This window comes from Pseudochaenichthys georgianus, chromosome 1 (genome assembly GCF_902827115.2).
Source record: "Pseudochaenichthys georgianus chromosome 1, fPseGeo1.2, whole genome shotgun sequence".
Lineage (NCBI taxonomy): Eukaryota > Metazoa > Chordata > Actinopteri > Perciformes > Channichthyidae > Pseudochaenichthys > Pseudochaenichthys georgianus.
Window position 1 is genome coordinate 39,193,920 of NC_047503.1, and position 25,065 is coordinate 39,218,984.

Below are 25,065 nucleotides of genomic sequence, written 5' to 3' on the forward strand. Positions count from 1 at the left end.
AACACGGCGCATGTGAACTGTCAGATTGACAGTTCACGTCACGAGCATGCTTCTCCCCCCCCCTGTCAGAGTTGTGTAAAGGCCGACGGGTAATTCTGGATTTTGACAGAAGTTTTACGATCCTATCTGTCAAAATGACGGGCAGCGGAAAAGTCTAGCGCCACCTCTGGACTCAGCTGATAAAAACAAACTAATGGGTGAGTTTTTAAGAAAATGCTGCATGCAACTTTAAGAGCTCATTCCAACAAGGAGTCTGCATCCGCTGACTCATGACAACAAAACTGAAATGACTCAAATGATCTACACTTCGTCAGCAAAACCCCCCGGAGTCACAATTCTGAATCTCACGGTTTCCATCCAACGGCAACATTTAGTTTTACTGCAGGCTGTATTGTGCAACGTGCAGAGTGACGCAGTAACGAGGGTGTAGAGGTCGGGGAAGGAGAGGGGGGGTAGCACACTTTACTTTCATGCAAAAGATTGAGTAAAATTACTTAGATATAATATTGAGATTGTTATAAACAAAAAAAGGCCTTTCAATTGTTATCTAAATAGTCACCCAGCAGTTTTTACACTAGTTAGTTAACTATTAGCTGTAGTAGTAGTAGTAATAATTAATAATAATAATAATAATTCCTTGCATTTATTATAGCGCTTTTTCAATGACTCAAAGCGCTTTTACCTATACACACATATCATACATGAAATGGTCAAATACTGTGGCAAGTTCAGGTGAAGTGTCTTGCCCAAGGACACACCGGCTTTACAGACGCAGCAGCGGCGGGTTTCACCCCACACAGCGCACTGCGCCACACCGTCCATCTTCACGCCTCGAAGTCATCGAGGCGCTTTTACAAGTACACATTGGTATCAGACATGTACTGTGGACAATACCCACAGGAGCCGGGTGAAGTGTCTTGCCCAAGGACACAACGGCCTGACGCAGTGGCGGCGGGAGCGGGTTTCGAACTGGAGTTCCCCAGCACTCCCCCTTGATCTGATGATCGGATGCACAGACCACTGCGCCACCCGTCCCGAGTAGTAGTACTAGGGGTAAGTACATGTCCCATCTTTGCCAGCTGTAGCTAAAATGATACGTACATTGACACAGCAATTATTCTAATACAATGACATAATTAGGAGGCAACGCTTGTTCGCAAAATGACCTGTCATCGTCCCTCTCCAGCCTCTAGCATTAGAGAGAGAGAGAGAGAAAGAAAGAAAGAAAGAAAGAAAGAAAGAAAGAAAGAGAGAGAGAGAGAAAGAAAGAAAGAAAGAGAGAGAGAGAGAGAGAGAGAGAGAGAGAGAGAGAGAGAGAGAGAGAGAGCGAGAGGTTGGTGTGTTAGTCTCGTCGGCCTGACTCATGACCTTTTGCTGGATTAGTGCACGTATATCCTTTGGCCCCGGCCTGAAGTATCAGTGACCTGACTGATGTGTTACTCCATGTCGCTGTCCGTGGTGCTGATGAGGACGCACCTTTGTCTGTTTGACAAAGCTAAGGGTAACGAGCATTAGTTGAACTTGTCAGAGATCCTACACCATCAACACTGGTTGCCATGTGTAGATATGGTTAAAAGCAACATGGTAAAACCTGTGTGACTACACCGATAACGTTTCACCACTACTCCATACATCCTGCGACCTACACGACTGACTCCTAGTTATAAATAATTAAAAGGCCATGATGGCGTGATTCTTAAAGTAAGTGCTGCAATGATTGACTATTTGGTTAACAAGCCAACAACAAGTCATCGTGAACTCATTTTCACACTGAAAAGTCATTTCATTTCAACAAATGTTCAGCTATAACAAATAATATACAAACACTTTCTAGTTATAGCTTCTTTAAAGGACGTGCTTGCTTTGTCATACATTGTAGGGAACTAGGGGTTGTACCGTTGTTTGGACAAATAGATTAGTTGACCTATTTTGAAAAGTATCAGCTCCAGAATGGGTAGAAGCATTGGGAAATTAAACGTACTGGCAATATCAACATTCGGTTTCTCCTAAAGCCGTTTAAGAACGTCCATCGTCACAGATTGAGTCCTCCACACTTCCTCTGTTTGACTTCTCCTTCCTCCTGCTCTCCCTTAAGGAATCTCTTGATTTCCCTTTACCTCTCAGCCACTCCCTACTGTACCTGCTCAAGGCCGCTCTATCGTCTCCCTCCTTGTCTTCTCTTATCTCTCCTTCCTAGCTTCCCTCTCTCCCCCCCCGCCATCTGTTATCTCCCAGCTGGATCTGTTTTACGCTGCAGTGGGCCTGAGTGAGGATCCAGGCAGGATGAGTCACCCCCTCACAATCTGCTGCCCTAAAGCCCCGCAGGCGTCAGTCACATCCAGAGACCCTCTGCTGTCTATCGGCATGCACGGGATGTAGTTATTCACGCTTTCGCATTGCGTACCTTTTTCTGAGGGAATCAAACCCAGAAACTCACAATGGACAATGAAATTCCTCCGTTAATCTACAAACATAGAATGGATGTTTTTCAGCAGCCAAATCCTACTGCTACACACGACACAGTGAGGGTAAGACGTGAAGTCCCCACATTAGCATTCAGCCCACACACTGGGAATCCTCTAGTCGAACGAGGGCTGACTGCGAAATGAAGGATTACTGTTCCCTTACTAAGACATACATGATCCCACATCCAAATGTAATCACCGTTTCTTAACGACCAATATACAGACGGGTTGACACGGCACCTCGGTAGGTCCTTTTGTTTTCACACAGAGCGTGTGAGATTCACGCTGTGCCTTTTCAGCGATCCATCATCGTGGGCTTTTCTCAGTCTCGTGTCAAAACCGCTGACGACATCATTTCTAAATCACAACAGGAGACATTGTTACCTGCAGTTCACCGATGTCGTGTCTTTACCATCTAAAGATATTAGAGTGCTTTCATTTCAAACGTTATTTTCTGATTTGTTGTGCCGGGGAATTCATCTTTTTTTAACACAGAGTAATTGAATTTAGAATGACATGAATATGGCTTTCACCCAAATCTGGTGGAACTGATGATATACTCACTCACAGGAAATGCCATCCTTAACCCATTACTGTAATTAGAATGAATATTTCATTATTATGACGTGTTATATAACAGTTAATGGACTGTACGCAGCCCATATGGTGTTGATCTGCAGCCAGGAATACATTTCAATGTACTTCCACAGGACATTTAGCGCACACTGTTCTCTAAAATGGCCTCTTATCTTATGCAATCTCTCATATATATGTTTCTGAGAAGCAGGTGGGACTCGAAGTGAAGCTCTGAGGACAAGTAGTATAACATGTTGACAGATGATTTCCCACTAACGTGACAGAAAAGCAATGCTTTTAGACTCAATGGATTCAAACACAAACATGGCGTTGGCAGGACGATAAAGCTGTGAGGAAACTAGCTATCCTCTTTCTGACATTGAGAAGAAGCAAAGCAACCATTTCATCTGGAAAAGCTACAAGACCCGCCCCCCCCCCCCCAAAGACTTGAAGTTTTAGTTTCCCTCTCTCTCACGCTGGCACCCTTTCTGAAGCTCCCCTCTTTCCCTCTCGCAGTTTCTAATTAATGAACACATGTTCCCTCCCTGCTGGCAGACCGCACTCAGCCTTAAAACAGATATGAAACAGCATTTAAACCAGGGGTCGATGAAAGTAAAACAACAAGCAGAACTGTGGGTTCACTCTTTCTCTAAACCATTAGTTGTGGTTATCACCGCCCCAAATCAAAAGGCCTCATCACATGTTCACACGCATGCATGCTCAGACTTGTACACACGCCTATGACTCTCTCCATGGGAACAGCGCCTCGATGAAAGTAGCATCTGCTCAAAGCATGACTCATTTGACTCTGGGGCGAAGTTGACTTGTGACGCATTGAGCGAGATATCTCCACCTTTAAAAATACACCTGACAGAAGAGCTGAGTCGTGGCTTATAACAATGCTCGGCGTAAATGGGGTATTTCGTTTATTTGAACTTGATTCTTTAACTGTTTTCAAAGTTTGAATTGTGTGAAGGCGGCATATTTCCTACAGTGTATGAAGAGGCTTGGCCCACCACAGGGAGAATGAGTAATGCGTCGCTGGATAAATAAATGATTTATTAAAAGGCAGTGGGCCTGCGGGGTCTTACCCTTCATGCTCCGTGCTTCCCCGTCTTTTTTTAAAATGGCCCCCGTTATTAATGCACCACGATAATCCTGCATGTCCTTGGGTGAGAGCGAGAGAGAGAGAGAGAGAGAGAGAGGCTTCTGTCCGAGGAAAGTGTGATTGTTGTGTGAAATAAATGACTCTGTGAGAAGGTGGACGATGAGGGTGTGAGAGCATGTGTGCTAGAAACTTCAGTGACTCCACGGCATTCTGCGTTGTATGGGCTGCTTGTCTCTGCAAGGTGCACACGGTCCGTAATAAAGAAAGACTCAAAGCACAAGTATGAGGGCTCCCATCTGCGCACTTAACATCAGACAAACTGCACAGCTGATTAGCAATTAGTGACACACGGCCTTTAAGGTCAATGCAGCATTTTAGGACCTGTAATCTGCTCCAATCTGCATACAACAGCTCGCTCCATTTATTCATTGAAACGTGTTGTGTTTAGATTTGATGTAATCACAGATATGAACCTAACAAGCCCTGCTGTGCTCTACGACACATGGCTCGGCTTCATACACCTCGAGACCCTTTGAACGAGAGAGAGAGAGAGAGAGAGAGAGAGAGAGAGAGAGAGAGAGAGAGAGAGAGAGAGAGAGTTGGCTTTTTATAGCAAGGTTCAGCTGCTTCTGATATCTTGAATGAAACCATCGAAGCTAATGTTGCAAATCAATGAGAAATGCGTACGGCTTAAAGCCAATATTGGATTTTTGAGGATTGTGTATCAAGTTGATGAAGTCCCTTGATTTATAGCGTGTTCAATGAGTTGGAACATCTTGAAATGGCACAAGTGCTGCTTTCTCACTCGGTTGGGAGCAGTCACAACGAGAGGCACTCAAGGACGCTGGTCGAGACCAAGATATCGTCCTAAATTGAATTTGGTCAACTCCCTGCTTCCAGTCTATGCTAAGCTAAAGTGACTTGCTACCAGCGATAGCTCAGTGTTCACTGTATGATTAATGACGGACGCATCAATCTTCTGATCTAAGTCTCGTCTCCTTATGCGTATTCTAAGGACAATCTAATTATTGCTTTACTGCTGGTCCCCATTCTACCATCCTGTTGTCTGGTTCTTTATAAATCCTCTGTCCCATCCTTAATCCCTGTGACCCCCTCTGCATGTGTTTGGGTGGGGGTACGCCTGTGGTCTGCGTGCAGGATGTGTGTGCAAGTAGCCAGATTGTGAAGTCACTGCCCGGGTGAGTCTGGGCCTGGATTACAGGAACAGAGGGACGATATGAGCCTTCTGCCACTGGGGGTCCGGGGAGGATGACTGTGAGAGAGTGTGTGTGTGTGTGTGTGTGTGATGCGTGATGCAGATGAACAGGCGGAAGTGGACCACAGAGACTGCTGACTCTGAGCCTGAAGCTGCCTAAAATTGCAGTGGGAGTAATGAAGACTGCACACACACACACACACACACACACACACACACACACACACACACACACACACACACACACACACACACACACACACACACACACACACACACACACACACACACACACACACACACACACACACACACACACACACACACACACACACACACACACACACACACACACACACACACACACACACACACACACACACACACACACACACACACACACACACACACCGTGTGGGCCGCTGTCTCCTTCCAATCTGATCTAATGAGCTCCTGATTAAAACTGAATCAACGATCCAATCAAACTCTGTTAAAAGCAAAACAATCGTTTGCAGTTATTTTTTGCTTTAATTTAAATGTTAAAGAGGATGTATAGCCCTCGGTTCATTTGTAATCTGCAAAACGTTATTTTTCAGGAATAGCAACACTCCCATTTGTGTCTTTTCTCTTCTCAGCAGGCATCTCAAATGTCAGTGTGACATAAACGATGCTATAAATAACTAATGGCAGCATAAATGACCTATAAATACAACACGGGACTCCATTGTATCCCCATATTACGTCCCAGCTGTTTGATGTGCAATCACTTCCTGTCCTCCTCACCAACTGCAGCTTGGTCTCAGTTATGCAGGTCCAACATGTAACTAATAGATTACATATCCACACTAGCTGACCTTCACGAGACACACCGTTATCAACGTCAACATTTAAACATCAATCCCATCCATTTCAGTGAAGTTGCCTGTAATGACGAGGTAAGGTGCAAACTGGGGGAAAGCAAGGCCTTTGGACATCGGTGGACTGGAGAACAAGGGGAGGGGAGGGAAGCGTGTGTGTGTGTGTGTGTGTGTGTGTGTGTGTGTGTGTGTGTGTGTGTGTGTGTGTGTGTGTGTGTGTGTGTGTGTGTGTCAGGCTCCGGGTGTCCTACTGTGATGCTTGAAGCTGACTCTCAGTGTTACTGTGACTCGCTCTGAGAAACAGGACAACCTCACAGCCCACACCGGAAACACACGCCGCTCAAAGCCTTGGGGTAAGTGAAGGCTGCAGGGAAGAGTCTGGCCATACATTGGTCCATCAATATCTCTCCTCGGTGCCCAATGGCCCACCATGTTGGCCTCTGAACTCACTCTGAAATACTGGAAGCAAAACAACCAAAGATGCTACAATGTGTGGGATGGCATGAGGAGTAACCTTGAACTGAATATCTTCTCATGTGTGACATCTACAAATAACAAACCATTCAGCATGGGAAAGGGAAGACGTGATTTCATTCACCACTGATATCCCGCAGTAGGAGATACATGCGTTTAGAGGGCGCTGCGGTCATGGCTTGCCGCTGCTGGCTGGAGCGGATTTCCGCCAAGGAGCACTTAACGATTGCATAACATCGTCGTGCGCGTGGAGTTCCCACTGTTGGTTGGCCGACAGAAACACTGATTTAAAACCGTGCTTCATTTAGGGCAACAACCTGCGCAGTACAAGCGCGAGCGGCTGCCATGACTCTGGTGCCTCTGTGTTGTGTGCAGAATGTCATCTGAAGGGTACCGGGAGGAACTGACGTCCCAGGCATCACCACCATCAACGTGTCGTGCCACCTGCCTCCCAGGCGGCCGCACAGAAAAATGCATTTGAATAATCGTCGTGGTTTTCAGGAATGCATTAAAAAAAAAACACATAAAAAAAAAACCAGCAACGTTGTTTTGCTGCAGTGCAAAACACGAGTAATAAATTATTCTACTGCTGCAACGCTGCACCATCTTTGCAGTGGAGTACATTTCAGCACTAGGAAAGCGATGGGAGATTTCGGGGCAGCAGATGGAGCTGAGCTGCAGCGTACACGAGCGTACGTGATACATGAGGGCAGCACGATGTATCCATTTATAACCAAATGCCACCGTCCAAACGCCACGCCACTACAACGTGACACAACAAACATGGAGATCTGATGATGCCTCTTACCTGAGTGGCTTTGTGGAATTGCTTCTTCAGCCCCGCTACAGACATGGTTGCAACACGGTGGTTCTAGCTGGGGATATGAACTGGATGCTTCAGGTGCGTAAAGGGAGGAAATCTCGGTGCTACTTGTATCTGGTGATGATCTTGCAGCCGTGGCTAACCCCTGTCTACGCGGTGCTTCAGCAGAGGGATCTCCTGTGAGAAAAGGGGGATGAGTAAAGCCCGGATCAGGCTATTGGATGTCGGATCCACATGTCCATGAGGGCGCTGACGTCGGAGCAGCTCCTCTTAAAGCGGCCGCTCCTCTCACCACGGCTGGGACTGGAGAGAGGGACTTATTGCTAATGTCACATCGTTTATTAAAAAGACGAAAACAGATTGGGTGAAAGCGATACAAATGGAATTTAAATCACTGGGGTTTTGTAACCAGTTGGAATCTAACTAAGTAGGCTACATGCAAGTACTGTCTATACACTTAAAGGTGGGGTAGGTAATTTTTGAGAAACCAGCTCGAGTGCGCTAGAATTTGAAAATACACAACCGGAAAAGGTCTGCCACTTCCTTACAGAGCCCCGCCTCCAACACACATGAGGGCCAATGAGGGCACGAGATAAGTTTGTGCACAGGTTGGCTGACAGGCAGGTAGGCCATCCAGTTACTTTAGCCGGGCCGGGCCGGCTAAAATAACTGCACAAACTCAGCGCACAAACTTATCTCGTGCCCCCATTGGTCATGTGCGCGTTCCTGTGTGTTGGAGGAGGGGCTCTGTAAGGAAGTGGCAGATTTGTTCCAGTTGTGTATTTTCAAATTCTAGCTACTCGAGCTGGTTTCTCCAAAATGACCTACCCCACCTTAAAGTACTATCACAGTGGGAGTAAAACGGAGTAATGAAGACTGTGAAAACCTACAAAATCACACACACACACACACACACACACACACACACACACACACACACACACACACACACACACACACACACACACACACACACACACACACACACACACACACACACACACACACACACACACACACACACACACACACACACACACACATATATATTATATATACAGTCTATGGTACTACTGTGTCATATGTGTACTTTACTTGAGTATATATTTGTTATGCTACGATATTTGCTTCTGATGGGGGATATACATATAAACACATTTACTTTTTACTCTTCTTTACTCTTCGCTAATAGATTATTTTTACATAAAACACATTGTTTAAAAAAACGTTCTATGATAAAATACTGTAGGTACTAATATCATCAGTATTTTAACAGTTACATTCTCTTTTGTATTGCATGTCTTTATAAGCAATACAAACATTGAACAATTGAAAAAAAACGAAATTTCAATAATAGTATACATTAAAAAGAGACACTGTGTATATTGGGTATACTTTACTTGTAATACTTTAAGAACATTTAGCTGATAATACTTTTGTATTTTTGACTCATAAGATTCTGAATTGAGGATTATACATTTTCATGTAATATTTTAAGACCAAACTTTTGGATTCAACAATTTTTAAGTACAAGTATTCAGAATTAGAATATTGTATCTATCCCGGGGGGTGATTAGGTACAATTAGCATCAACATGCCCTTTGAGTACAAGTAGGATGAAATAATGCAGACAATTAAACATTACTAACCATTAATATAAAGGTTGGTACAGTTGTTGGGAGACTAAAATGTTACTGGCCCATTGCATCATGATCAACTACTCTGGGCTGCCATCACCTTGGAAAGGAAAACACAAGAGAGACTCCTCAAATACACAAACACGTTGGATAGTTCCATTGCTTGCCTCTAATGAGACTCGGTGAGTTGTAAAAAGAAACCTGCAGCAGCTCCTCTTAAGCACCCTGGACAGCACCCATCAACAGAGACACAGACGTCCCTTTACACACTTCATAACTATCTTTCCTCCCATTGCATCAGTCAAATTGCCTCTACATGGCAAAATATAATAATAATATTATTATATTTTCAGCATTTTCGCACCTGTATCCACGGTGTGTTCATATATTATATGACCCGGTGCAAAAATGCTGACTTAAAAACTGAAATATTTACACAGGTGTTGAAAATACAAAGCCATGGGACATGAAGATATCAAACTCTAAGAAAGATGAACGAATGACCTCAGTTTGGTCAAATGACAATAAAATACATATAAAACACACATTCAGGCTACTTTTCTCATCCCTTTGTTTCTTTACAACAATGTATAAAACATCATAGGAAGGTTACTGACATACAGTATTAAGTGAATTTATGTTGACATTAAAAGTTCATTTTTGACCCTTGACAAGTTAGAAGGTGTTCTGGAGCTTTTGGTTGTCTCATCCTCAAGAGATGCCCAGTTAGGATGGTTGTAGATGCTCATTTCCAAATGTCCTAATCACTTGATAAATAATGCTCCTTGTGTTGACATTGTTCTTTTCTTTTGTTGCATGTGGAAATCAAAGGCAGCGTTCCACCTTCTACATGTAAGAAAAGTATCTTCTTATATATATGGGAATGAGTTAATCAACATGCATGATGATGACATTTTGCCTTTCCTTTTATCACCAGCAATCAGTCAACCAAGATGATGCCAACTGGTGCAGAACGGCACAACATGCAGCTTTCATGATACTACTATAGCAAGCAAAGGACAGATACCTGCTTTATTTAATACATAAATAAAGCAGTTTGTCGACATTGATACAGATATTAGTAGATACAGATTTTAAAGTGTTATATAAGAGTTTAAGTATATTGTTTACGTATATACTTTCAGCTGGAATGTATCGATTCTACTTTTTCGGTCACTCAATTCAATCAGAGTCAACAACATATCATATGTCCGATTAGATTAGATTAAAAGCCTGCAGCACGAATGCGAATTGTGGCCCTGAATTAAAGCTAAGAAGTCACCTGCACTACACATGTATCAGAGCCTCTCGACGGCAGATGGCTGCAGAGTAGAAGGAGGACTTGGCCAGAGAGTCAAAGACGCTCCCATATGGCCACTGTCACAGCCTTAAAAAACACTCTGTGACAATCAGGAAATGGGCGAATAAATCCTATAGATGTGGCTGTATCTGCGGCTTAACAATGTCCAAAGAAAGAGGTTAAATATTCAGGATGCTTCCTTGTTGGAAACACACTCCAATTACATGTGTATAAGGATATGCTGTAAATTGATATTTAATATGTTCATATTTTACCTTTCAATAATTGTCGAGCGTTTAAATCGCGTCGGTAAATAGTTGCCATGTGTTGACACTTGGCTGACACTGGCAGGCAATATGTATGCACATCAATTAGGTGGCGGAAGTAATGTTTGCAGTGTGCCTCTGTGGGAGGTGTTTTCTCATCATTGAAGCACTACAGAAAAGCGTATCAACTGCGTTGGTACAATCCAAACAGTACAAGGGGTGTGGGTGTGGGTGTGTGTGTGTGTGTGTGTGTGTGTGTGTGTGTGTGTGTGTGTGTGTGTGTGCGCGCGCGCGTGCGTGCGTGCGTGTGTGTGTAATATCAACAGTCAAACACAAATGCAAACCTCTGTAAAGGTATTTGTCTATGCTGCGAGTATTGGGCTCCTCGCGTGGAGCATTAGCATCGCTGCAGCTTATGTTCTGCATTATATTTTTTCGCTTTTGTTTTGATCTATATTGGGTTTAATTCTGTACTTGTGCAGTGATCAAATTCCACAACAGCAGATCATTTAAGGCGGTGCTGGTGAGAAATGAGGAGAAACATTTAGTATGTCAGTGGCGCCATCTTGTGGAAGAAATACGTAATTATCTATCTACGTATCTATCGGTCCATCCATTTATTTGATCTATCAATCATACCAGGACAAATGGTTCTTTTTATTTAAAATTAGAAATCAAAAGGAAATCCTCAAGATGGATAGCCAATGAATGATTTAAACATTACTTTGTTGTATCACCAATGTATACGTTTGATACCACCATGGGCAACAACACTACTTTTATGGGTTGAAAAGCTCATAACATAATTATTGAGGATTTAGAAATTCTAAGTTGTTGTGGTATTTAATGTGAGAAGCTATTCACATTTGTTTTTAAATGTTAGTGTTAAATGCTCTGCAACATGCTTGTTTTGCCAGTCACGATCTACGATGCTTTGCCTCCACCTAGTGGTAGGACATGATGCAGCAGTAGTGATGCATTTGTGTGTAAGAGGGTTGAAACTACCAAGCAGCTCATGTGATTACAGTGAGTTGACTATCAGATGAGACCAGCTCCTCAGATAAGGATAAGGGTGTATCACCTGGAGCACCCTAAGCACCAGACGTTTGTTTTGTGTGAGCAGCTCTCATTGGCTAACAGAGGAGGTATATTGATACATCAGGGCTGACAGGGACCTGAGTGCAGCTCTCTGCTCAGTTTCCCTGCTCCGTTAGAGTGTCTGGTCCCGCGGCTCAGTGGTCTGTGTGGCCCGATCCGAGCCTCCATTTGTCTTTCCTCCTGAGGCGATACATCTCACCTGTACGTACAGACAGATGGAGGCTTCGAGTGAAATATGAGATTTGTTGCCATTAACTTTATTACACCGGCGACTACTGTTCTCTTCTTCTGTCATCAGCTCTGACTGAAGGTTGGAACAGGAGGAGTTTACTGACTCGCTCCTTGTCTCAACAGAGCAAAGGGGGATGTGTTAAACATGACACTAATATTTATAAACAAAAGTCTTTTTTGGTTCCTTTACTTATTGTAATCATATATTTTTTTCTGCTGCCATTGAAATGTGATGCTAGCTCAAAGTCATACTTTAAAGCGTTTTCTAGATATTTTCTACTAGCTGAGATAAATATTCCTCACTTTAAGACCCTAATTGAAAGATATCATAGAAATATCTTAGAAAATCATAATCAGGATTATTTTAGCCACTAATAAAATCACAATGATTTACAAAATGTATCATTGACTTAGGAAACATCCTGCATTTTGGAAAGAGATGTTTGTACTTTCATTAAATGCACCAATCTGGTCCACTTTAAGAAACACAGAAACAAGAACTATTAAAACACTGTGCTTTAATACAATTGAATCATAATCATCAGTTGTATGGGTATCAATAGTGACAACAGCAAAATAATACACAAGGCAAAAGGAGAGAATTCTTTTGAAACGAAAAGTGGCAAAATAATAGATTTATCTCGATAATTGTGTTTTTCCATAATGATAGTCAAAATAGTAATTATTAAAAACAATTTGATTAATCGCCCGGCCCCAATTTAAAATGCAGACAGATATATAGAATGGATGAGCTCCCATGACACAACTACAACAACAAGCAAGAGTCTGTAATAATCATATCATCCATTCTAGCACCCTGGTATAATATTATTATAACAGCCTGAGCAGAGTGACATCTCAATAACGGCTTAAACCATCCTTCCATTACTCATCTTTTCTTTTAATAAGACACACACATTATCAGTATATCTGACCCTCAATAAGCACTGACCGTGAAGCCGAAATCAATGCAGAGCCTCTCAGAGTGAATCATCCACCCAATGCAGACATTTGTACTATCTTACAATTATTTTGGCCTTTGCCAAAGAAATGGCCAAAGGTCTTTCAACTCTTTGTTGTCCACAGAGCGTATACTGTATGTCGGCACATTTGTACTCACACATTGTTCCTTGCATCATGTCACGGGTTAAAGTCAACAGTTTTCCTTGGTTGCTGCCAACAGCCTGAGTAGCCTCACAGCCAATCAGAACCTATTATCAGATCATGAGCTCTGGGCAGTGACCAGAGGACCAAGTAGCCTTTGCAGGGTGACTATGATCAAGCTTCAGAAAAGGGCGAGGTCAAAAACACCCAGAAGAAGTTTGAGGTTAAACTGCTACTCTTTTTCATGGATATGCCACGTCGTCAATTCGCCGTTGGAAATAGAAATGTCAAGGTAATGTGAGACAAATATTTAAATATATATAACTAATATTTACTTTTTTGGTGGGCTATTCTATAAGGTGGTTCAAATGTGTTTTGCTGCTTCCCCTGTCCAGAGCAGTACATTGCCTTTGCTAATTGTAATGTATACCTCCTCAAACTCCACTTCAAAAATGTAGAACCATCCCCTTGTGGCATCTTATCAGCATCTTCTCTTTGGCACTTTTCTGGGGTCATGCCGTTTGGACCAGACTACAAGGCCGACCCAGACTACAGACTTCCTTCATTTGGCCCTAATTTTGTTACCATCATTTTACCATTGAAGCTAGCGAAGATGATCTCTTTGAATGCTCATAAGCCCTTTTATTAGACTCAGTTTTAATTATTATTCAGAGTTTTCTATAAAACATTAGCAAATTGTTAAATAAAGCCTTGAAAAAAACTGTATCAGTGAGGAAAACGTGTGTGTGTGCAGATGGAGGAGACCGGATGGGCAGTGGCAGCAGAGCGAGGGTCATTTGTCTCACACATGGCAGCCGCGTCACTGGAGACAAACAGCGAACACACATCAGGGCCTCGGTCATGTGTTTGTGTGTTTCGTGAGGCCTGCCGATCCCCACGCCATCCCGCTCCACTCAAACATGCTAATGTACCTGTGCTCGCCTCTAATTGGTCCCAGTGATGCTCGCCCTGCTCCACCTGTGTTCACGGGAAGCCTCCAGTCAGTCCTGCAGTCAGACCCCCGCCACTGAGTGCGAGCGTGCAGCGCTCAAATTATGCAAACAAACACTTCTTTGTTGTTTGGCACTTCTTGCACCTACCCCGCCATTGTGGAAGAAGGTAAGTAAAGAGAAAAGGAATAAGGGGTGGGTGAGAGGAGGTGGGGTGCTTGAATTCATTAGTGTGATTACCTGAGGTGTGCTACTTTACAGGGGGTAGTCTGCCAGCCCGCTCCATACCCTCCAAACTTCAGCCAGTCCGCTAATGAGCGCGTGGAAAAGTTAGTCGAGGTGCTTTGAGGAGATATACACCGCAGACTAAGGTGTTATTATAAATGCAGAAAACAAAGGATGGCTGCCTGTTTTATAACAACCACGACGAATAAACACTGATACTGCCCGAGCTGTTTGTTTTATTGTGAATGCACAAAACAAAATGGATCCATGGATAGTGAGCCAACTTGTAGCCTGAAAGACAACAATTCAAAAGCTTGGCTCTTTCGAAGCGTAACATCTCCAACAGCATGACAGGCGGAGTGATCTGGGATATTTGGAGCCACATTTTCGACACCGTTTGAGACAACATCCCAGATTAGTCACGAGGACACCAGAGGGTTTATGGAGTGGCATTCAAAGGGTAGCTTCTCTCCGAGGTGATGTTGAGGACTGCAGTTTCCCTCCTACACTGTGAGAGAAGGTGGATTAGAGACCAGATCAACCCTTCCCCTGTTCTCTCTTTCTCTCGTCTTTTCTCCCCAGGAGCTCAGGCCATGGCTTTAGAGAGACGGCGGCCATGAGCAAGGCTTAGGACAGTTCGCGGGGACGGAGAAAGTGTCAAAGGACAATAAAAGTGCAGGAACAGCTTGGTTACGTCGGACAAGACAAAGAGGTGAGAGTAAGGGGAGAGGAGTCCAACAAGAGAAGCCAGAGGAGATATATTTATATATATAGATAGATTCTGTAACTTTCCCCTTCCTCTTGCCCTATGCCTCTGCTTTATCACACAGCATCAAAACATAGCTTTAGTCCCCCGAGTGGCTGGCCTTTTTATCTGCTCCCTAGCTTCCCACGGCGGGCCGCATCCACCCATAATCTGCTGCCGTTTCATGTCTGGAGTGCTGTGGAGAAGGATAAGGGACTTGTTCAAGTGAAGATCAATGAGGTTGTATACATAGCATATGTGCACCAGGAGAGTGTGATTCCTTTTTTCTTTTTCAGGTGGCATCTCATCTAATGAAAAAGATCATTATACATGGGTGTATAGTGTGGAGTTGTAATTATGATCCAAAAGTTAATAATAATTAGGCTCTTGACTAAAATTCCACACATCAATCAGAGACATGCTGTTTTTTGTCATACACTCTGTAAACAATCTACCTTTTGTTTGTGAACCTCCTCCCTGCGGATCGAACATGAAAGACACACACAGTGAAAACATGTTGCATTATAGATTTGTCAAAAACACATTTGGCGGTATGTCACAAATACCTCTTTTTTTTTTAAGACAGTGCCAAGTGTCTGCGTGTGGAATCAAAGCCGACTGGTGTATTGGCAGCAGTAGCCGGTGTGTGAAACTGTGTCAGTGAAGTAAGGGAAATCACCAGAGGCTGATTTCTGCTCGCTCCACAGCTGTTTGAGGAGATCTGCAAGGACTAATTGTGCATCAGTTTGAGGCTGCAGCGATTCGGAGTGTGTGCTTTGACTCTTCTTTGTATTGTGGGCTAGCCGTCTTCCCACCCAAGTGGCACGCACTCACACCAGACAGGGAACTTTAAAGTACCACAGAGAAGCCTTGGGACACACACACACAAGACAAACACACACATAAATCATCGATCGACCCCAAAGTCAACCCGTGACCCTGACCTCCTCTCCCCTCCAGGAAAGATGTCCTGCAGGAATCCGTGGTAAGAAGAAATAAAAAAACCAAGTCAGGGTGAGATAAAGATGGAGGGAAAAAATGACAGAGATGATTGTGCTGGAATTAATAAAAGAAGAAGGGAAGAAAAACTTTGCATTTGGAACTACTGATCAAAGTAATCCCCACAGGAAACCTCGCTTAATGAGAGCTGTACAAGGGAAGAAGGGTGGAAGACAAGGAGAGAGTGAAGGAGAAGAAAAGAGGGGTCCCGCACGCCATTCCTACACAGAAACACCGAGATGAATCATATACAGCGCCTAGTGGAAGACATTGTGTGTGTGTGTGTGTGTGTGTGTGTGTGTGTGTGTGTGTGTGTGTGTGTGTGTGTGTGTGTGTGTGTGTGTGTGTGTGTGTGTGTGTGTGTGTGTGTGTTGGAGGAGGGGGGGTTGTTTGAAGGGTGTTTTCAAGATCGTTTTAACGTCTTCACTGAGGGAGCGTCAGAGGCAAGGCCAGGTTAATTAAACCCAAGGGAGTACCAGGCTGAGGGGGCCCGCATTTGAATATGTCACAGAAATAGCACGAGTGTGTCAGCCGAGGCCGGGGCTCGGCGAGCAAACATGTTGACTCTGCATTACACGCTAAAAGGGAGCGGGAGAAAGAGACACAGTCAGACAGCAGGGGGAGGGGCTCCGGGATAATCTGCGTGGCAGCGATGCTATGCTCTTCTATACCCACCGCGCCACCGGATTCCTCTGAGTTATTAATGTTTGTCATTAGCTGCGTTACCCTGGAGGACAGGGACTGGGAGAAAAACTGCAGAACTGTATATGGGACAAATATTGACAATAGCTGGCTCCTGGGTATTAGAGAGGAAGAAAAGATGCGAACTATGTTAATGAATGGTAATTAACCACGAGGGTTTGTCTCTCCTGGATCCCAGCTAAATTGGTCCCCGAGTTGCAGCTAGAGACAGTCCTGGCCTAATCCTTTATTATAAAAAGATAAAGGAAAACGACATCATTAGCATATATTTGAGGAGGGAGGGGGGATTAAAAAGTGGAATTATTTCTTTTTCATTCCTGAACGGAAGAGTCTTCACACCATTGTTAATTATACATAATGAAAGGAGAGGAGGAGGAGGAGGGCCATGAAGAGGAAAACAAAAGCTAGGAGAGGTATAGAAAGGAGTAACACAAAATGACTTAAAGGGAGGAGTGTGTGGTCTCCTGTGTAGGATGCCAACTCAAGGACAGAGGAGACCAGGATCACGGTTTAATATTCCAAATGAATAATAAGAAGAAACGGATAAAAGGGGATGAAGGTAGTTATGTCAAGGATGTACCCACTCCTCTAATACACCCCTGTGCTGTGTGTGCTCCAGTGGACCCTTGTTAATGATGTCAACAGCAGGGGTCAGCTGTTACAGACAGGAACCATGCTAACAGTCAGCTGTCAATCACGAGAGAGGTGGGAGAACCCTGCGGTCTACAGAGCATCCTCAGCCACATCGCACACTGACTGACAGTCCTTTGAACCGCTGGAAAAATACACGAGATCATTTAGAAAAAGGACAATGACATTTACAACAGGTTTTTTTAAGCACAGAATATAGACGACAATAAGTGAAATTGATTTTTATTCAAACGTTAAGGGGAGTTTTTCAGAACAAAATCATTGATATTGAACATAATTACCAAATAAATTATCAACAGAATACATTCCTACAAAGTGGAAGCTGTAACAATTTCCTTCAGAAATAAATAATTGCAGTGCATTTGCTTCATAAAATCCAGCGGGCTTCAATCTCTGGATCTTTTTGAGAGCTGTGGATCACGTCTGATAAAAATGGATGGAACTTCAGTCCCTGCACCCCGAGGTCCTTCAGGTGCCAAATAAATTAGGGGGAGAGGTAAAAGCAAGCAAAACAAGATATATAAAAGTTTAAGTTAAACATTAGCGTAAGCATTTGCCTTCTCACCCCAGGTCTGCGCTGAGAGTGGCTGCCCTGTAAATTAGCTTGGCGCTAAAGGGCCCTGTCTGACAGACATAGTGCACTGAGCGCTAACACAGATGTCGAGGGCTCATTTACAAAAGCCGGGCTGCTGTGTGGAGCCAGTGGCCCAGAGTGAGTCGACAGCGCTTTCCTCACAAATATTGGTTCTGCTGCCCCGGCTCAGCTCCCACTGAGCAGGAACCGGGGAGGGAGAGAAGAAGGGAGGGAGGGAGGGAGGGAGAGAAGAGGATGACAGTTTTCCCAGCCTCAGCCCAGGGAGTCAGGCTTTTTCGCTGACTGGTGTTGCGAGCGTGGCCAGCTCTTCTGTCAGCACTTTCCTCTCCTTCATCTTCACGCGCACAGCCTCCATTAGCTGGCCGGCAGAGGGGATCTGCAGGGGAGGGGAGGATAGAAGAAGGGTGAGGGGGTGGCGGGAGAAGGGGTTAGAGGAAATGAGGAAAACACACAAATGCACCACTTTTGAAAAAAAAAGAGTCCGATTTTTGACACCTGGCAGCTTTTCTCAGAGCGTATGTGCCGGTCTGTGGAACAACAAAACCTCAGATAGGGCCGGAGGACTTGTGAAACTTTTGAGGGACTGCCATGTTGAGTGTTTTGACAAAGTAATTCACAAAACAGGCCACACAGCAGACGCTTCAACACCCTACCCCACACTTCCCCTTTGTGTTAGGACTCCACTCTCGATCAGTAAGGTACGTTTCCTAAGTATTTAAGCACACTGCAGGGTCGCAGTTTCTCAAGACCGTCCTGGCAACACTTGCATGCTTATATGTACATTACATTTTCTCATGTACTTTCTTCTTTTAATTGGATTGTTCCACTTTTATGATGTGCAAAAAATCCTAATGATATTTTTATTTAAGAGATATACTGTAGCACGAAATCAACAGTATTTTTGCTGTGCTAAAATTGCTCTTAAATTCAAAGCTAAAGCTAACATGAGGCTTCAATATTCAGACTGATCAAAAGGGCATCTGCTAAATGAGTCTTAAATAAGTAGAACATTCCCTCATTCTACAAATAAGTTGGAAATAATAGGAGACATTTTGTACTGAAATAGTTAAAGCAGGTCAATTTAACAAACATAAACCTTTAGTTACATTTTTTAACTTACTTTGCATTGATCTGTGGACTTTGTCCCTCATCATAACGAGGCCCCATTATGCTTTTTAGTATTTCCCTTTCCTGTAGTGTGTTCTAAAGGTTTGTGTGCATGTAAATGGTCTGCTAAGGCTAACATCCCAAGTCTTTCTCCCCCTGCCTAAAACGCCTTCATTGGACTGCTTTGTTTACTTCCATTACATAATGACATCACTGTGTAAAACCTGCGCTTCTATTTGCTAACGCTCCAACACATTGTATGTGATGGGCTAACGGTACGTCCACACAGCAGCTTCAGAAGAAACTTCCACCGCTTCCAACGCTTCTCTGCCCATTGACTTTGAATGGGGATGAAATCACTTTGCCTCGCTTTTCGCCGAACTGCATTGTGGGGGAGCGAAGTGAAGATTTCCAGGATGTCCAGGATCTCCAGGATTCAAAAGTTGAGCAATGTTCAACTTTTGAAGCTGAGCTGGAAGCGCCAGCCAATCAAACACGTTTATGCAAATCTGACAGTAGAAGCGCTAGCCAATCAAACCGCGTGTAAGCAGGGAGAACCAGACCGCAGTTCATTTCCTCATATTCCAAACGAGAAATTACGGTAGCAAATCACCCGGTTCTTTACGACCAGAATTATTAACGGGATACAAACCGGAGGAACCAGGCATGGAGGGAGGTGGCAGAGACAGTGGGTGAAACTGGTAGGTTTTCACCTGTTTGGGGAATTTATATATATATATATTGCTCGCATAAAATCTCCGGGGTTTTTTGCTTTGTATGTCGGGGGCGGGAGATTCATGTGATTGGTTGTTGGTCGCATTGCTCGCAAAAAATCCCCAAGCTGTCAGACACGCCCAGCTCCAAGATTTTCAAGAGTTTTGAAAAGCTGCTGTGTGGACGTACCGTAAGGGGCGGGACATCTCTAATGACCAATCACGACAGAACCTGCCAGCTAACCAATCAGAGCCGACTGGGCTGATTCTGGTGGAAAGAGGCAGCACAGACAGCATGAGAACAATACAGAGCTTTATGAACATTAAAGCATGGAGACACGTCACAGAAGGCACAACATATGAACCGGAAGATGATCATAATACGGCCCCGAGAAATCTAATTTCGGCCAATATGAACAGAAGGAATAATTACAGCATTGAAAAACTCTTTAAATGCACACGTGGGCATGAGAGTTGTTTTGTGTGACAGAAACTATCCTTTAAGCAAAATATATATTTTCTACAGTGGGCTGAAAACACAGTTCACTTTCCCCAAAGGGATAAGTTGATCACTTTCAGCAGACATGCCTCAAGGCATAATTAAAACATCTCGAGCATCGCTGGGGACACTTACTGTACAGCATTGTTGTGTTTTTACTGGACTGTTTATGCTGGGAAGAAAACAGGATGATAATTGATGTCCATTTAATCATTGTGGATTACAAAGGGTGGGTATGAAGGAACAATGTGTGTTTACTTGGCTGTTGTCGTGGAAAGGGAAAAGACGCCTGGCTCATTTTGTTCTTCCTCTCAATCGACACAAGGACTTTATGGTCATTAGGGCGTCTGATCAAAGGCAGGCATTCGTACTGTATCGCCCATAAATATTCACTTCAAGTGATGTGCAGCCTTTCACAAGCACCCTTTGTAAGCGAGGGAAACAAATGCATTCCCTGAGCAATTGCCTAAGTCACATGGCATGAGAGGAGATGTGGACTGGGCAAGCTGAAAATGACTTCAACATCATAAAAATAATTATTTGTATATCTTAAAAGAGAATATGAAAACACGAGATATCGACGTCGACTACGAACCAAAGCAGCAGAGAAACAGTCCAACAACGGCACGCTTACTATTTTCTTTCGACATTTTTGTATGCCATTTCAAGATTACATTTACTTCTTATCATTTAATATAATTTCTATAATGTCGTAATATTTGAACAATCTAAGAGAGAGAGACGGGCCACATTTTCTTCAAACATCAGAGTCCAACAAAAACGTCCATATGTAAAACTTCTGCATTAGGGAATTCAAGGTATTGTGTTGCTTTGAAATGATCAACACAAACTCACAACAAATAGTAGAATTATATCTGCAGTTGATATTTTTGAGAGACATTTAAAAATGATCAATTTACAATACTTTTGGAGAGGGAGAACCTGGAAAACTCTCATGGAAAAGAGAACACAGTCCCCCTGCCCCTTGACACATCTCTGCTCTTCATTAAAGGTTTACAGCAGCAGGGACACGAGGTCCCGAGTGCCTGGAAGTGTGTGTGTGTGTGTGTGTGTGCGCACTTGAGCTTGTGTGCAGTGGGGAGTCAGTTCCAGCAGCACTGGATGCATCAAACACACAGCGCTATTCCTCAGAGAACCACTACACTGAAGTAACTGCTGAGACATCTCCCTCTGCCTCTGTCCTCCGGGGAGAGTTCACTCTCAGTCTCACACACACACACTCACACCGGCACACACACATTCACACCATTTCCCAATCAGCTAATTGCACTTAGAGCCACTAACTATGCAAACAAACCCACTGAAATAGAGACACAGCCACAACACAAGGCTCTATGGGACAGCAAAGAGGGAGACTGGATCATTAAAAGTACCGATAAGGGAATATGTGTAAACAACACTAACAGGTAAACACGTTCTAGATAAACCTAACATGAGGGAACTGTACGTCTGAAACGGAGAAGAAAACTAGGGAAGAAACTCGATTGTCTTTGGCACCTTCAGTCGCGGTCTCGATACCTGGGTATACTTTGGGTATTGGCCGACAGCAAGTAAGTACCAATCAATCGATACGATACACGCCTCTCTGTGTTAAAGTGGTATCATCATTTTTGTATGTGTAAAGCTTGACTTGCTGTACTTAGCGTGAATAACTACTTGCAGTGCCCTTCTTTGGATGACGCCGATTTTCAAAATGATATCAACGGCTCATCTGTAAGGTTTTGTGACGTCATCTCCCACGGTAACAAGTAATTGCAGTGACAACATCTGTCCAAAGACATACAGTCGCACAGAGTATATCAACACACCTGGCAAAGAATCAACATGGTAGGCCCCCAATCAATATGATTAATATACATGAACTAAATTGCTATTTATTATTACATAAATAATTCCTACACCAGCAAATCGGTCATCAATCTTCAAAATGAACAGGAAATACAATTTCTATGTGAATCTTTTATGCAGCAACAATTTGTCCTAACCTACAGTATACACATTTCAGTGTGTTAAGACATAGTATATAACATTGGCCTCTTTGTCACAGATACCAGAACCAGCTATTTTTAGTTTAGTCAATTTATTGAACATGTCAGAAACAAAAAAATATAACAATAATATATATATATATATATATATTCTCTTTTATTCACTCAGATTAATAATTATAACAAAGTACCAAAAAAACAAATAATAACAAACAAACAAACACATTTTTTTTTTTTTAAATAATTTTCAGATAGTCTCTGTTCAGGGGCAAGAAGAAGCTTAAAACAACTTTTCTGGTCCTACCCCCTCTAACATATATTTTTCTTATAAAACATTAGGTCATCGTCATCATGTTTGTCTTGTTAATCTTTTTTTTTTTTTTTTTTACAAAACAATCAGAAAGAAATTACTTTTTACAATTACAAGAAATAACAACAAATGGGATTTTACAGGTCCTGTTCATAACCATTAATGATTTGACTCCTAAATAATACTTTCATTTTAGATAGACTTGTACAATATTTCAGTGCGTCATTACAGTTATTCCACAGACTAACACCTTTTGATGAGATGCAATGAAGTTTGGCATTTGTTCGTACGGGTGTTTTTTTGAAAATGCAGTTTCCTCTCAACATGTGTATGCTTTTTCTCCGTGTGAAAAGTCCCTGGATATTATGAGGTAATTGTTGATTTGCGGCTTTGAACATAATTTGAATAGTTTTATAGTCAACCAGGTCTTGTAGTTTTAGTGTTTTTAGTTTGATGAGCAATTTATTTGTTGCTTCTCTGTAGGTAGTTTTATGTATAACTCGTATGGCTCTTTTTTGCAGGACGAAGATAGGATGTGTATTTGTTTTATATGTGTTCCCCCAAACTTCCACACAATACATCATGTATGAAGGAGCAGTACAGCATAAACAAAGAAGCTTGATTAATTAGGTATTTGGCTTTATTCAAAATTGCTATTGATTTGGACATTTTGGCTTTGATATAGCTTATATGTGGTTTCCAACTTAATTTATTGTCTATGATTACTCCAAGGAACTTTATTTCCGATACTCTTTCTAATTAACCTGTGTACCTCATTGAATTTTACCCAGATTATAGACAGTCCTACTCGCCCAAATATTAAGTCCCCAAATAAATCCTCCTTAATTGATCTAATTTTAACAAATGTTCCACATAAATACTCATCTGTGGGAGTATTTGCTAATGATGTGAGTGACCACTGTGTTGTAGCCACAATTAGGGACACTAAGGTCCAAAAGGTTAAACCACGTATCATCACAAAGAGAGACAAAAAACACTTTGTGGAGCAGGGTTTTTTACATGATCTGTTTGATTTTGATTGGGGTAGAATCAATTTGTGTGCTGATGTAGAAACTGCATGGTCTTATTTTTATCTTGGTTTTATGAAAATTATAGATAGACATGCACCTCTGCGTAAATTTAGAGTGAAGGGACGAAACAATCCCTGGTTTTCTGCTGAGCTGTCCAGTCTCCTTCATGAGAGAAATAATGCTTGGGCTAAGGCTAGGAAATCAGGCTCAGAGGTAGAGTGGCTATGTTTTAGGCAGCTAAGAAATAGCTTCACATCCCAAATAAAAAGTGCTAAATCAAAGTACTATTTGTCGGTTACCACAGAAAACCTGAATAATCCTAGGAAATTTTGGAAAGCCATAAAATCGATTTCCACTGGTGATATCCCAAATGAGCTACCTCCGTGCCTTACCACAGCATCTGGCACTATATCAGACAGGGATACTATGCTAAATTGTTTTAATAAGCATTTTGTGTCTTGTGGCTCTCTGTTTGGCTGTGTGGCTCCTGTGAACGCTCCAATCCTTGACTCTGAACAATGTGGTCTGGAAAACCCTTTCAGTTTTACTCCTTTAACTATTGGTATTGTTCATGAAGCATTATCCAAGTTAGATCCTAGGAAACCGGCTGGCCCGGACAACTTAGAACCTTTCTTTTTAAAGATAGCTGCAGATTTTATTGCTCCACCTCTTACTTCTCTTTTTAACCTCTCCCTCAGCACGAACACAATTCCAAAAGTATGGAAGTCTGCTTATGTCTTGCCTTTACTGAAAGGAGGGGAGGCAACTATTATAAATAACTATAGGCCAATCTCTAAGTTGTCAGTTCTGGCTAAGGTGCTTGAACGCTTACGGCCCCTACACACGGCGGCGTACGTTGCCGCTTCAACGCTTCTGCCCATTCACTTTGAATGGGGTGACGTCACGATTCGCCGAAATGCATTGTGGGAGCAAATCGTAGCTTCTCTCGAGGTGCTCGCTGCAAAAGTAGAGCAATGTTCTACTTTTGCCGCCTCGACGGAGGCGTCAGCCAATCAAATCCCTCGTATGTAAATCTGACAGTACAAGCAGTAGCCAATCAAACCGGGTGTATGTTGGGAGAGCCAGACCGCAGTTATTTCCCATATGTCAACAAAAGGAGGAGAAAATGATCGTGGCGGTAGGGAACATACAGGGATACAAACCGGAGGAGCCAGGCATGGGGGGAGGTGGCAGAGACAGTGGGGGAAACTGGTAGGTTTTCGCCTGTTTGGGGAGTTTATATCCAGTGTATTTCGTTTGAATGGACAGCTAGCAAGCATAGACAGTATATTTAGCCAGCATGGATGTAGCATGAATGCTTTGCTTTGTAAGTCCGGGGCGGGACATTCATGTGGTTGGTTGTTGGTCGGGTTA

At 43.0% G+C, this 25,065-nt stretch overlaps 2 protein-coding genes across 3 annotated transcripts in view; both read right to left on the bottom strand.

Annotated features, from left to right (window-relative positions):
* Positions 1 to 7,752, bottom strand: part of sh3gl2a (SH3 domain containing GRB2 like 2a, endophilin A1) — a 49,548-nt gene extending 41,796 nt beyond the window's left edge. The window contains exon 1 of one of the 2 annotated variants that reach the window (XM_034086885.2): positions 7,505 to 7,742. In XM_034086885.2, the coding sequence (XP_033942776.1) occupies positions 7,505 to 7,549 (45 nt within the window). In that variant the 5' untranslated portion in view covers positions 7,550 to 7,742. Of the gene's footprint in view, positions 1 to 7,504 lie in introns of both variants that reach the window. The other variant, XM_071203566.1, reaches the window with a different exon arrangement.
* A 9,881-nt stretch (positions 7,753 to 17,633) lies between these two features.
* cntln (centlein, centrosomal protein) overlaps positions 17,634 to 25,065 on the bottom strand; it is a 117,030-nt gene continuing 109,598 nt past the window's right edge. Inside the window, exon 27 of the mRNA XM_034086929.1 lies at positions 17,634 to 18,398. Coding sequence (XP_033942820.1) covers positions 18,288 to 18,398 — 111 coding nt within the window. The 3' untranslated portion in view covers positions 17,634 to 18,287. The remainder of the gene's footprint in view (positions 18,399 to 25,065) is intronic.